Source organism: Sinohyriopsis cumingii, chromosome 16, assembly GCF_028554795.1.
Source record: "Sinohyriopsis cumingii isolate HCF-2022 chromosome 16, ASM2855479v2, whole genome shotgun sequence".
NCBI lineage: Eukaryota > Metazoa > Mollusca > Bivalvia > Unionida > Unionidae > Sinohyriopsis > Sinohyriopsis cumingii.
Window position 1 is genome coordinate 22,024,146 of NC_142976.1, and position 15,155 is coordinate 22,039,300.

At 34.7% G+C, this 15,155-nt stretch overlaps 1 protein-coding gene across 2 annotated transcripts in view; it reads left to right on the plus strand.

Moving 5' to 3' along the window:
- Positions 1 to 296: 296 nt before the first annotated feature.
- Positions 297 to 15,155, plus strand: part of LOC149780057 (glycerophosphocholine phosphodiesterase GPCPD1-like) — a 76,025-nt gene continuing 61,166 nt past the window's right edge. Inside the window, exons 1-3 of one of the 2 annotated variants that reach the window (XM_089936810.1) lie at positions 297 to 324; positions 4,476 to 4,953; positions 13,715 to 13,875. In XM_089936810.1, coding sequence (XP_089792936.1) covers positions 4,763 to 4,953; positions 13,715 to 13,875 — 352 coding nt within the window. In that variant the 5' untranslated portion in view covers positions 297 to 324; positions 4,476 to 4,762. Of the gene's footprint in view, positions 414 to 4,475; positions 4,954 to 13,714; positions 13,876 to 15,155 lie in introns of both variants that reach the window. The other variant, XM_089936809.1, reaches the window with a different exon arrangement.

A 15,155-nucleotide genomic window follows, 5' to 3' on the forward strand; every position in this document is an offset into this window, starting at 1 on the left:
CCAACCCGCATGCAGCCCTCCGGCTGATTTTAAATGGCCTGCCAAAGCTCGAGAAGCTATATAGTCGTTGCTTTTCAGTTTTCTGCTGCGGCCCTGTCTTCAAGAAAACCATTTTTCAGTGGCCCATGGCGTCAAAAAGGTTGGACAGCACTGTCCTAGACATTAGTCCATATCTGAGTATAGTCTTTTACAATGATCGGAACAATCTGTTCACCCTCGACCTTTTCCGTTTTTTAGGTCTTTGTTTCTTTCTTTGTTTTCGGCTTTAGACAGATGAAAGCAAGTATTCCGATTGTGACCTCTTCCTTGTGACGTCAGAAACTGGTATGTATCCAGGACTTGGATGTAACGCTAAGTAAAAAATAAGCGCTGTGAAGCGTTCAAAATACCAGACAAACTGAAACATATATTATGTGGGTATATGTTAGCTACGAGAAAAGTAAACATAAATGCAATTAAAAGATAACAATTAATTATTTACCCAGTGCGATGAAATGTACTGAATCGTACCACAGGAGTCTGACGTTTTATCAATAAACTTATAAAGTACGATGAAATCTCGGACAATACAAAATCACCTTATCGGTACTATATGTGTCCATGTTAGTACCTGTAAGGTGATGTGTTGTCAGAGATTTCATCGTACTTTATTGAAAAAACGTCAGATTCTTGTCATCATACATGCATGAGACTTGACCCTAGTAGGCCGCAGGGATCTGACGCTCTAGCTTTTAAAAGATGTGCCTATATTCTCGTACGGTAGTTCGTTCCATACAGCATGTCGAATTTTGTCTTATCTCTAACTAATTTTAGGCCAGTGTCATTAAATATACCTTAAAGTACCTAATGCGCTTCACATGATACTTTCAATGATGGTGACCTTAAAATTTTCTGAGTTACAGATACAATAAAATTTGTGATGCTGTGTGGAACGAACTATAAAACCTTGTAAAACTCCAAAGATTCCATTATTTAGAGAAGTTGCTACCGTTGCATTGCAAATTCATTGATTTTCGAAAAAGTTGGTTTTAGAAAAAAGGTCACTGTTTATAAAAACTGATTTTCAAACATGAGGAAATAAAATATGTGAATACTTGATAAAATGAAGTTATATCACATGTCAAGGGCCTATTGTTTTTTGTTTGTTTATGCATTGTCTAAAACTAATAAATGGGCAAGAATTGGGAGATTCTATTGACACAGACCACAGATTGTTTGAATAGTATCCATTTGCTGTAGTGGAGTGCTATAGAGTATGTTGATGTAGGTGCATTTACACATCTTAAATATGGGGGCCGCGAGTGGCCAAGTGGTCTAAAGTGCTCACCGTTCCGGATCACTGCCATCTCACCTCTGTCTGCGTGGGTTCGAGTCCAAGTCTCGGCCAGCATGGGTACGTGGGAAAGCCTGCCAGTAGCTTCTCGTGGGTCGGTGGTTCTTCCCTGGGTTTTCCAGGGTTCTTCCTCCACCAGTTATACTGGCCGCCATGTATAACCTATCTTGTGCTGAAAAATGGCGTTAAACCCTAGGACAACAACAACAACATCTTAAATATTACTGTTGTTCTAAATTTTAATACTATAATCGGAGTCTATTCTGTCCTGCACTAGACCTTCACTGTCATCAAGAAACTTCCACACCAGTTTTTGTTATCACTATGGACTTTTACAGTGGTGGCCTGGTAATAAACTGGGTCAAGATGAAAGCACATTTGGTCTAATCATCACAGTATAGAGTTGTATTAATTTATTTTTTAACATGCATAGCTTTTATTGTGATAGTACTGTAGGTGACATTAAATCTGGTTTGAACTAAATGTGGCAAACAATATATGGGAGAGACTAAATGGAGATTCCAATGTAGAATAAAAGAACACTTCAGTTACATACTCTACAGCCAGTAGGGATTAACATCTCTGTTTAAATGGGAGTTCAGGCAGTTGTAACATGTTAGAAGTCATTGAAACTCCTTCAAAAAGTCGACAGAGAACAACTTGTAGGGACTGTACAAAACCATTCAAACATTATCCATATTAATACTGCTATAATAATTTTAAAAGATGGAACCACATATTCCTGTGGGTAAGATGATGACTGATTGGATGTAGATGCATTCCCTCCCATCTGCTGGGGTATTCTAGTCACCCCATGTCCCAGACCAGTTTCATTACAATTGTAACTCATAAGAGGGAATAATTCAAGTTCTACTGATCACTTTGTTATGTCAGTGATAGGTTTATATACCCCAATCTTGCCAGTGCCACCAATGACACTGGTTTCGCCGGTTTTGCTACTGGTAAGGTCATGTGACCATTTAATCTGCGACTTATCTGAATATGAAATTTGTTCTGTGTTGAGATTCCCCTTAAACAGCCTGCATATTCAACTTTGTGGTTCTATAATATAGAGAAAAAGTGTCTGTAAATTGAATATAAAAGATTCATATGAGTTTTCTAGTAATTTCTTTATTTATAACCTCTTTAAAATCATATTTCTCTACGTATCCAAAACCCAGCTATGAGACAATGGTTTATTTCAGAACCCAGGTGCTACAACAATAAATCTTGACAACAATGGTCACATGACCTTACTAGTAATGCATTTATTTAAATTGAAGTGCAGTGTTATCCCCAAGAAAAACAAATTTACTAGCCTTTATCACATGTACGTTTACTGATATATACTGTTACATGTAAGAACTTCAAAGCATACTACAGGTTTACCATTGAACACAATAATGATTTGTTTGGGTTTTGTGGGATTTAATATGTTTTAGTAGATGACAAGTTATACATGGCAGGCTTAAATTTAGTGCAGGAAGAAGTCAGGAAGACCTGATGAAGAACCAGTGGCCCACTGGCAAGCTAATCACATACCGATGTTAGTCAAGCCATGAGTATAACCCCTATAGACAAATGTGAGACACAAGTCATCCATAAAGGCAAGTGCCTTAGGCTCAGAACACAATAATGAATGATAGTTTCCAAATAATATATCAATGCATGTGATCTTGATCTTCTGAACAGTCTTTAGAATCCATTAATAAGTGGGGTCAAATTAGTGGTTTCAGTTATGTAGATCAAATTATGATTGAGATTGAGAGTTTTAGTTTCTGCATTTTTTTCAGTTCTTTGTGTGAATGAACATTGTAGCAAACCAGATGACCAAATCATGGGTGGATAATTCTGAATTGCATAGACAAGTCATGAAATTTGGTAGACTTAACTAAAGAATAGTGGTAAAAACAAAGACTTCAATAAAGATAGTAGTAAATCTTTTCTTTGATCTCTGGAAAGTCCCATAATATCAAACAGTCTTTGATAATATTATGCCATACAATTAGGCATCTCACTGCTGAGGAGTTACATAATATCTGTAAAACGGGCATAGAGTTATAATTTACCTTGATAAATGTCCAAACCACATGTCATTTATCAGGGTAATTTTTAGCTCTGGGCATGTTACCAAACTGGAGTTTATATTTCTGATTCCGTTGAGATGAAAACATGGAATATGAGCTTATATCATCAAAAATCATGGACTAGTTTGACAATGAGCTTGATACACACCTATTAATGAGGTGATCTTGCATTTGATTGCCTGAGTTTGCTGTCACAGAATTGAATTTGTTACATATCAGGAGAAATTATTTCAGATCCAGTGTTGATCTGACTTGGAATCCTGGACAAGGCTCCAAATGTACAAGCATGAGAGACAAATTCAAACTGTAGCAGTAAGGAATTGAATCCAGTTAGTCTATCCCACTGTCAGGGACACACACCAATGAACCAAAAGGTCCAGACCAGCTAGGACCTAGAATTCATTGAATATCATCCAGTTTCTCTTTTTGTTGCTCTTAAGTTTATCTTGAATTTGGGGTAGATGGGAGTTAGTCTCATGTATATGTAGGATAGAATTTGGATGTAAAAATGAAATCAAGAAGGTAGCACAAATAGAAAAAAATGTATAATTTTCTTGTACAGTTTCTGCATCTATTTTCTGTTATATATAAAGGCTTTGTGTTAACATATACAAAATATTTTTCATGGTTGTTCTTTTTACATGTATAAAAGATATATCATTATAAACAAAGTACAGTAGAACCTGTCTTGAAAGATCACCTCTTTTGCCAAACATTTATGGTCTCTCAAGACAGGTGGTATCTCATAACAGGTAACAATGATATATAATCAATAAATTTGTGCATTGAGAGTGTGGTCCCTCAAGACAGGTGGTCTCTCATAGCACTGATCTTTCAAGACGGGTTTTATTGTACACCAAAATACCTTTTTCTGAGGCCATTTCTAATATAGTAAGGACATTTACATGTATATTTCTAGGTTTTCACACTGTTTCCATTGTGATTATAAATTGAAACCTGGAGGATGCAGATTTGGCTCTCATTGGTTATGTAATGCCCATCACATTTTGGTGTCCTTAGCAAGTTACATTTCTCATGCTTTTGATCTTTTGCAGGTTGGACATGAAGTCTTGGGTCACATAACACCATGATTGCAAGCAACACTTATTGAGGATAGCTGAACAGGTTGAAATCTGCTCTTTATGACAGTTTGTGTAACATTGCTGAACAGATTGAAATCTACTCTTTGTGACAGTGTATGTAACATAGCTGGACAGATTCAAATCTGCACTTTGTGTCTGTGTAAATTGAGCTGAACAGATTCAAATCTGCTACTTGTGAAATTATTGTGTAACATAGCAGGATAGAGAAATTTAATTAAAACAAGGTCACAACAATCAGAATGATTTCCGTAACATTCGAGGTCAACTTTCAAGTGAAGGCAGTAACCAGACAGGGTGAGGTTTTGTGTATTACTGGAGACTGTGAACAGTTAGGGAAATGGGACCCTCATAAAGCAATTGTTATGACACCAGAGAGTCGAAACACAGATAGCAAAGCCTTGGATGGGGATGCAGCAGGGTCCATTGAAGGGTAAAATTTTCATACAAATGTTGCTAATGTTCATTTTTACAGCTAGAGGGATTTACATTTCTGTTGATTTAAATTTTTAATCTAGTAATTATTTTCTATTGCACATTTAGTTGTCTGGATTTTCCATGTTTCCCAACATCAGCACCTGACCTGGTGTATAGGGCATTACCTTAAATTGTTTTGTATTCTGATCTTTTCGTACAATCACTGCCTTAGACATTACACATACTCTTACATACATTCAGACATATAGTCATAAATATTGTACACAAAGACACACTCATATACAAGCTACAAGGTGCTACTAAATTGCCAGTTGTTTGTTGTTTTCATATTATTTTTTAATATAAAAACGTAATATTGTTTTCTTTGCTCAAGAAACAAAAGTCATGAAAATGTAAAACAGCTAAAATATTATTATTTTTTTAAAGTCCCCCCCCCAAAAAAAAAATGCACCAAAAGTTAACAGTAGGGTTCACTTTTTCCTAAATTCATCAATTCTGTTACTCACTTTGGCTAATTTACCCAATGTTTTATATGATACAACACAATTTTTATGATAGGTGAGCTCTGGGATTTTTGATGCACAGTGTGGTCTGTATATAACCTATATTTCAAGCAAAATTAGGAAGTTATTAAGGTCATCAAAGCTGTTCTTTCCTTATAAGACACCTTTTCATCTAATTTTAAAATTTGGGTTGTCCATTTTTATCCATTTCACATAATTTTCAAAAGTGTTCAGTAACTGAACATTCATAGAATAAATACTCAAATTGCTCCGTTTTCTCCTTACAAAAGTGCATTTATCATTATCACTCACATGATTGTTTTTCAAAAACTGATTTGTGGCATTATCTCTATGAAGAAATTTGAAATTAAAGCTAATTGTGTTGTGTCTTTTGTGCTTCGTTTAGCTAAAACTAAAGAGTTGGTCCATTCATCTGTACCAATTGCATACTCTAGCTGCCTACACCAAGTTTCATGTTTACCATTTGGCTTTTGTATCTTGGATCTTATCAGGTTTTTATGAATAAATGCATTGTTTTCTATTACCCTTAGGAATGAAGTTTTGTCGAAAACTACTTTAGAAGTATTTCCACTAAATAAAAAAATCTATAATTTTCTTTTTCTGATGTACATATATCTTTATGAATAAAGCACTGTATGAAATTTTTTAGTCTGTATTATTATAATCATTAGTAGTTTTTGGTTTTATTTCATCAAAGCTTAATACAGATACTTGTGTATCAAAGGATGTTGAATAAGACCAACACCATGTGTTCACCATCTTCTGTACAATTTAAAATTATACATATTTAATAAATTAAGAATATCTTGTGATATGCATTCTTGGACAGTAGATGCTTCATATTTCCATAGTGATAAAGCATAATAACATCAGTCCAAAAAATATATGTTTAATGGATTTATAAACAGCGCTTGTGACTTAAATAAACTCACAAGTCCTGACTGAAATTCCACAAGCCTGAACTTCAATTTCCACATGCACAAAATTTCCCTTTTTTAATATTGTCACACAAGTTTGCAATGGCTACAATTCAAATATAAAATCAAAAGGGTTTGAAGGTAATGCATGTGTCACTAGTGTTCATTGCTACACTGGCATGCTTCACAAAGTAAAACTCCATTGACCAAGAGGTCTGAAATTTATTTTTGTTGGGCTTTGCTGATTGCTAACCTAAATCAGCTTTAGAAATGAACTCCACTTGAACACTATTCCGACAACTGAAATGACCATGCTTTGCATTCTACATCTGCAGTAAAATCCGACTTCAAAAAAAACTTTGCTGCTGTTCACAAACTTGTCAAAAATATGATACATATGGCTAACTTTTGTTCTTGTACACACATCTAGTATCTCTTCGATTTACCTATAATGGGCTGTTCTACTTCCTGATCCTACCTATGCAAAATTAGTTGTTGTTGTTGTTGTGGGGTTTAACACCATTTTTCAGCACACGATAAGCTATGCATGGCGGCCAGTATTAATGGTGGAGGAAGAACCCGGGAAGAACCACCGACCCACGAGAAGCTACTGGCATGCTTTCTCACATATCCACATTTGCCGAATCCTGGACTCGAACCCAGGCAGAAAGAGGTAGATGGCAGTGATCCGTAACGGAGAGCGCTTTAGACCACTCGGTCACTCGGGGCCCCCTCAAAATTAGTACAGTAGGCTCACCCACTGAAGCCTTCATATATATCTCACTAGCTATTGTCGGCCAGTTAAGTAATATGTGAAATGGTGGTTTATACCAGACCACTTTTTCTTTAATTGCTGCTATTTAAATTGCCCAAAGGATAGTTTTACATTAGCTCTAATTATGACTGTTTACCATTTATACATACAACATATAATGGGCATATAATGAAGGCGGTGGTGTTTTTTCTTTCTTTCTGTTTTTGAAGATTACTGAAAATTTTATTCTCAAAACATGACCGTGTCAGCGGGTTTGGAGTATAAAATCAAAATTTTAGTATGATCCGTCATGTATCGATCTGATTAAAATTAGATCTGAATTTCATTTAGGACAGCGGTGATCTGATTTAGGTTGTGCTTTGTCGGACAGGTATGTCAACATCTTGAAAAATCATTTTCACATTTCATCAGCATGATCAAAGCTTCTGCAGGCAAATTATTATTTTTTTGACAAGTCCGACGGGCACCTTACTTAGTTTACAGTACAAGTCTGATCTAAAATTAGAGGTGCCCTGGGCATCTGGCTGTCAAGTTTTTTGAGCACTGAAAAGTTTCATTCAATTCTGTTTTTCCAAATTTAGAGTTCAGAAACCAATTTTGGCGACGGACCATCCTCATTTAGTAAAAGACACCCAATCTGGGAAAGTTTTATGTAATACAAATGAGTGCAAGTGAATCATTTAATCCCTCTTCCATAAAAGATGCTATACGAGTGTCTCGTTTAACCTATTAAGTTTTTCTACCCCAAATGAATTTGGAAAATTATATATTGAGTTCATTTTCTATATTGGGGAGGAGATATGACAGCTGAAAATATATGAATGAATTTAGGCAGAATCAAGGATTATATCAAAGTAATTTTTCCACAAAAGGATACATTCTCCTGCTCCACTGGTCAATCAGTTTCTTTATATCCTTGTTTTGTCAAAAAACTCTACCATTTCCTACAAGTTAAATGAGAAATAATCTACTCCGAGTAATTTAAAATTGGATGTTGACCAGTTATTATTAATATCTGGACATATTTGTTTATTCAAAATTTATTTCATTTACAAACCAAATAGCTTTTGAATTTAAAATCATTACAGTACAGACATGATACCAAGGCAAAATCTTTTAAACAATAATAGAAAAGCATCAGCAGCCCTAATTTGAATCGCATTTCATTGGAGAAAATGCCATTAATATTTTTTTTAGTTCTATTGTAAAAAGTTCAATCCATATTACAAGTTGGGTGCTAAAGGGTCCCCCTGATCTCTCTCCAAATTAAAGTGAGGTTTATTTTTTCCAGTAACTAATGGATTATCCAAACTTTAAAGATTTCAGAGCATTTTCCAAAGTCTTAATCAATCGAGTCAAAAGCATTTTCAGAGTCTATCAGTAGAAGACAAGATTTATTGTTTCCTCAAAATAGTTATCAGGTCATATGAAACTAGCATGTTTTCCACCATAAATCACTGTTTCATAAACCTTTTTGGTGTCATTCATGATTAATGCAATGACTTTTTGACCTTATTAGCAATAGATGCCAAGGCAATCTTATAATCCAAGTATGAAAAGAAAGTCATATGGACAGCGTTCTTTTGCATACCAGGGCCCAACAACGTGGAATGAATTGCCCACTGAACGTAGACACAAAGACACAGGGATCACATTCAAGAGGGCTCTCAAAACTCACTTATTTCAACTGCAAGAACAAACTTAAAGACCTAATAATGTTTCCTACCTTAAATATTCTCAGCATGTTTTTTAATGTTTTCTAATTTCATGGTGTTTGTTTTTGTAATCATATCATTATATATTTTTTATCTTATTTGTGTTGTCTAATGTTGTAAAGAGCTTAGAGCTTCTAAAGATTAGGCGCTATACAAAGTGTTCATTATTATTATTATTATTATTATTATTATTATCTACATTAAGTAGGGAGAATAATCACCATCATCTTTTCTAACGCAAGTTCCCTGAGATTGAAATTCTGGAAAATGTTGCATATCTTATCTAGCATTTAGAGACCTAAAGAGAAAACCATCTAGATCTTTCCAAAAGAATTTCTAGAATTTAACTAAGTCAAAATTGGAACAAGGGCTAGTTTTATTGTTCATATTTTTCAGTGCAGACATGAGCTTTCAAGATCTAAAAGATTTCTTTTGTGTTGTTAAAAAGAGTGATTATGGGTTTGCAGATAGTAATTGTTTTTGGTTTTGTATAATTTTTCATAAAAGTCTTTCATTTGATTTGGGGCCCCGAGTGGTCTAAAGCGCTCACAGTTACAGATCACTGCCATCTCACCTCTGCGTGCGTGGGTTCGAGTCCAAGGCTCGGCTAGCATGGGTACGTGAGAAAGCCTGCCAGCAGCTTCTCGTGGGTCAGTGGTTCTTCCCTGGGTTTTCCAGGGTTCTTCCTCCACCAGTTAAACTGGCTGCCATGTATAGCCTATCTTGTGCTGAAAAATGGTGTTAAACCCTAGAACAATAACAACAACAACAACTTTCATTTGATTTAATATATCATTTTGACCAGTTACCCTTGTTCCATCTTCCATAATTCTTTCATTGTTTCATTTGTGTAATTTCAATATTTAGGATTAAGGAAATATTATTTTTAAAAATTCACCAGACTTGTACCACCTTGCTTTTGATCTTAACATGACACCTTCCACCTAGTCTCTATTTCTCATATCTTCTAAATCTGCTTGTTTTTGGTTCAGTTTTTCTATAATAGTGGGGTTGGCATTGTGATTCAGCAATGTATGTAAAGCATGTATTTCAGCTTCAATTTTCCTGAAAGTTTTTGTTACTCCGGTTTTGCCATAACTTGTGACTAGAATTGCCCACTGAACTTAGACACAAAGACACAGTGATCACATTCAAGAGGGCTCACAAAACTCACTTATTTCGACTGCAAGAACAAACTTAAAGACCTAATAATGTTTCCTACCTGAAATATTCTCAGCATTGTTTTTTTATTATTTTTTAATGTTTTTCTAATTTCATGTTGTTTGTTTTTTGTAATAATTTTATTATGTTTCTTATCTTATAGGTGTTGTCTAATGTTGTAAAGCGCTTAGAGCTTCTAAAGAGTAGGTGCTATACGCTATACAAAGTCCTCATTATTATTATTATTATTATTATTATTATTATTATTATTATGTACCTATCTGATTCCAATCTTATAATCATTTTAAGAATTTTAAGAAGCAATCATTGCAAATTGGTTCCTCCTGAAGTGGGTTTTTCTTAACATCATCATAATAGAATTCTTTAACTGTACTGGCTATGCCTTTTTGTTACAAAATGAATATATTCATTTTGCTTGGATAACTTGGAATTGAATTTCCAGTACCAGAGCCTCTGTTTAATGCAGATATAGACTATTTTAATGTTATCCAGTTATTACTGAATGATCTAATGTTTTTTTTCCATTCAGTTTGAAGACACATATTAAGATTTTGAAAAAAATAGTCCAGTCTACTGTTTCACAGGGCTTAACCATTGCGAAGTAAATATTCCACTATCAGGATTGACTCATGTCCATGGTTAAATCAAGCCATTTGAAAAAGTTGATTCTCTATGTCCTTGACTGCTCTTCTGGCCATGGAGTGATTATCATGCAAAATATTATGAAAGTCAAGCACCATGTCTTTAACATCATTCCTGTTACCACGAATAATAACAGGAATTGTCAAAATGTATAATCTCCTCTTTTAAATTTCTAAAATCTCATCATTATCATCCACATAAATTGACCAGCATAAATCTCTGCCCATTAACTGACAAATCTAAGAGAATGTATTTGCCCAGGGAATCAAATCTGCCGTTAATAAGAAATTCAGAATTTTTTCTAAACATGTTAGCAACACTAGCACTAGATTTATGGCTAAAAAAAAACGTTTCTACCCATTTAGCCTTCCAGTACTTTTCAGTCTCAAATGTACTATATCTGCTGTAAACATACAATGGATGAATTTTTCTGTGCAAATTCTTAACAATCAGTTTAAAGTTTTTAATCTGGTTGTCTTGTGTCAAATTCTGTTTTGAATAAAACACTCACAGAGTTTGTATAACTATGCATCACACAACTGGTGTTATAAAGAGCACTCCCCTACACCTTGATATAGACTCCCTCACACATAAACATCAGATGTTTACAAAACATGTATAGTACAATGTCATGCCCCACTGGGTACATATACGATGTTGCACAATATGGAGACACATGAGGTCTGTTCTACACAGGAGTGTTGGTATTCAGTTTTAACATCAAGACACTGTGGATACAATAAAAACACTTTTTGCTTATCCATTTATTGCCAAATGATTTCAAGCCATCTAAAATAAAAAATTTGGGATTGCTCATTTGGTCACACTAATTTGGACAGGTTAAGAAAGCTCGGCACAGTTTATTGTAATCCTAATATGTCTGATTGAAATTGTAGAGCAATGGTGTAGTTAGTGTAATTTGATTAGCAGTCAGGTTAGCCTTGGGGGTCTTATACAAAAAAGTGTAAATTACACAAGGGTACACATACAAGAGAGAGAGAAAACTCACTATTCCCAAAACACCGCTCCAGTAGCCTAGTGGTTAGAGCGTCCGCCTCGGATGCGGGAGGTCGTGGGTTCGATCCCCGGCTAAGTCATACCAAAGACTTACAAAAATGGTACTAACAGCTGCCTTGCTTGGCGCTCAGCATTCAGAGGTTAGTGTTAGGACTGGTCGGCCCGATGTCAGGATAATATGACTGGGTGGAACATCATGCTACATGTCTGTGGCATGATGCCCTAGTGCTAGACATCACTATAAACTGCCACATTGAGACATCGTAGCAATATGACTGAACAATTTTTAAAGCTACGTTAAAAATCCAAATCACACCACACACACCAAAACAACACAAGTAAATTTTGGGTTCATGATGGAATAAGGTTTAAAATGAAATTTCCTTTAAATATATTCATGTAGGTCATCTTAAATGTCAATTCAAATTAGATTAAATGCTAAATTAATTGAGTTCCAGTCACATAGATTTTTTTTTCTTTTAAGAGAAACAAAATGAACCAAAAATGCATCTTAATCACAATATGAGATATTTCAAAACCATGTAGGATTCTGCAGAATTTTTTAAAATTCTAATTAAAGCATTAATTTCCATAAAAAATGAGAGGCATAGGACAAATTCCCCCAAAATTATCTGTGTAACAATGTTGTACATTTTATTGTGACAGTCCACATAGTCTGGCTTGGCTTGGTTTGTTTTTTTATGACACAGTACCACAAATAGGATATTTATTGCCAAAGCAGTTGGAACATAGTGTCATGCCCAAAGACATTGCCATTGTAGTCAACCCAGGCTGATCCAGTGGTAGGATTTGAACCTACACCATTTCAGTCACAAGTCTGATACTCAAACCACTGAGCCACCTGTCACAACCTGGACAGAAAAATTCAGTGCACAAAATCACAAATACAAAAAATCATTTTCAACCAGAAATGAGTTTTTGCATCTTATAATATGTACTTGGATTCTTTAACATCAATAAAGTGAAATGAGTAACGTTGGATACAAGCTTTCATGATTGAAGGAGTGTACCATCATTAGGCTGAGACTAGCTGCAGGTAACAGAAACTGATTTGTCATTGCATAATGTACCAGAGGATAAGGATCTTTGTTATTTTTTCTATTGATTACTTTTAACAAACTACACAGATCAAGATCAGACCAATCCGGTGGCCTAGTGGTTAGAGTGTCTGCCTTGGAAGCAGGGGGTTGTGGGCTCAAACCCTGGCAGAGTCATACTAAAGACTTACAAAAATGTTACTAACAGCTGCCTTTCTGGGCGCTCTCCATTAAGAGGTTAGTGTTAGGACTGGACATCCTGGTGTCAGGATAATCTGAGTGGGACATCATACATGTTTGCAGTATGATGCCCCAGCTAGACATTACTAAAAACTGCCACACTGCCGACATTGTAGTGATATGACTGAAAAATTATTAAAGCTACATTTAAAAAATCTTAATCACACACAGAGATCAAGATCTGCTTGCACATTATGTGACAACAGATCTTTGTGTTCGCAGTTTTCAGTTGGGTCTGACTTGTATACAAGGATACATAGTACTCTTTCTTCTGATTCATCTGTCGTCAAGAGTGGAATACTAGTACATTAGAAAAAACAAAACAGTGTGCTTTTAGAAATTATTTTTATAAAATACATGTTTCAACAAAAAGAATCAATGCATTTTGGGGAAATCAAGAACAACGTAAATAAATAAATTTCAAAGCATAAAGAAATATATGTACATCTTCATCATATAAATTGAACATTTTTATTGATTTGAGGGATCTCAGAAGAACAAGGAGGGTGACTTGCAGAATAGAGCTGTACTACCCATCCATTTGTGAACTGAACTTAAATAAGGGGGTTTAGGAATAGGCTGTGTATATCTTTTTATCTCTGTTATAGGAGTAATGTTGGAGGAGGATAAGTTCAGATGCTACACACAACACTTTTAGGTCCTTATTTGCTCTGTCATTGTTGCAGAAATGTATGGTCCAAGAAGGTACAGCTGCGAGGGCAGAAAGAGTACAATTATCGCTACTTCATTTGCAAAATTATTGAGTCTGACAATGAGGAGTCAGAGAGACATGTCATGGTCAGATGCTGGGAAACTAACATTCAACCCAGGAAGCTTTTGGCACAAGGTAATGAAAAGAAAAATATTGCTTTGTTAATTGTTACCCCCAGCATTAGAATCTGGAATATTTTGATATCATCTGTGTATTAATTTATCTGTCAATCAAGAACTTTAAAATTATGTGCTGATACAATTACTCATAAATATTCTTAACTGTATAGGTTCAATAATAAATTTTAAATATTTCAACAAATGCTTGATTGTCATTGCCAAAATTGTTTTCAGATAAATGAAATAAATTAAAATTCATCTGTTTTCCTTATTAAACGATCATTCACAAATTTCAGGAAGTGAACTATTTACTATACAGAGCTTCTTTTCTGCACAATAATGGTGCAGTCATTATAATCCCACATACTTGGTAGACGGAGCATTTTGTTGTACTAAGTATGGCTAAAGTCAGGGAAAAACAACAAAATGTTCTTGAATAGCATTAAATGTGTATCATAAATAAGTAGTGTGTATGAGAAGTTTTTTTATATGCATATTACCACTCTGGGTCTTTCACTAAGTAACAAAGAAGTGAAACCAATAATTTAAGTAAAATAACAAGTTATTGATTTTTCTTAGTTACAGATTGAAACTTTTATCGTATTGCAAATTAAATCCCAAATAACCCTAAATGACCAATCACAAATTCAAAAGTACAGAATGCTCCTAATGAATGCCAATAGTCTTGAATGTCCTGAATATCACAATGATGTAATTCAGTATGTCTTTGACTGAGTTCTCAATAATCCTAAAATAATGTGTTAATCCAGTTGTTGAGCATTTTAGTAATTCCAGTGAATGCTTTAAATAATTCCTCTCAAATTATATCTGAACACAACTGCAAACTCTGGTTATAACTTCCCAAAGACTCGTTTGAAACTGGAATCTATTATTTGTTTACAACAACCTTTATATGCAGACAGGCACCCGACCTATGATGCAGTATTTTTTTCTGGAAAACTTGACTAACATGTAAACAAGGTAAGCTTTGTAGAACATTCTAAGTTTGTAAATTAGGTTAGGTCTTGTACTCAAATTGAAGTGACACTCTTTCGAAAGTATGACAGATAGGCCAAAAATCTACTGTTAATCATGGACAAAGGCCACAAAAGAAATATGCATAGCATGCATATTATATCATAAGTGAGCTGCTGATGCCAAGTCACATAAACCACTAACAAGAATGTTATGATCTGTAGTAGTTGTCTGTATGGTAACCATGTGCAAGAGGAGTATGCTTTATTCTGGCATATTAGTCACTATAATTTTTATTAAAAACGTGGTGAATCATATAAA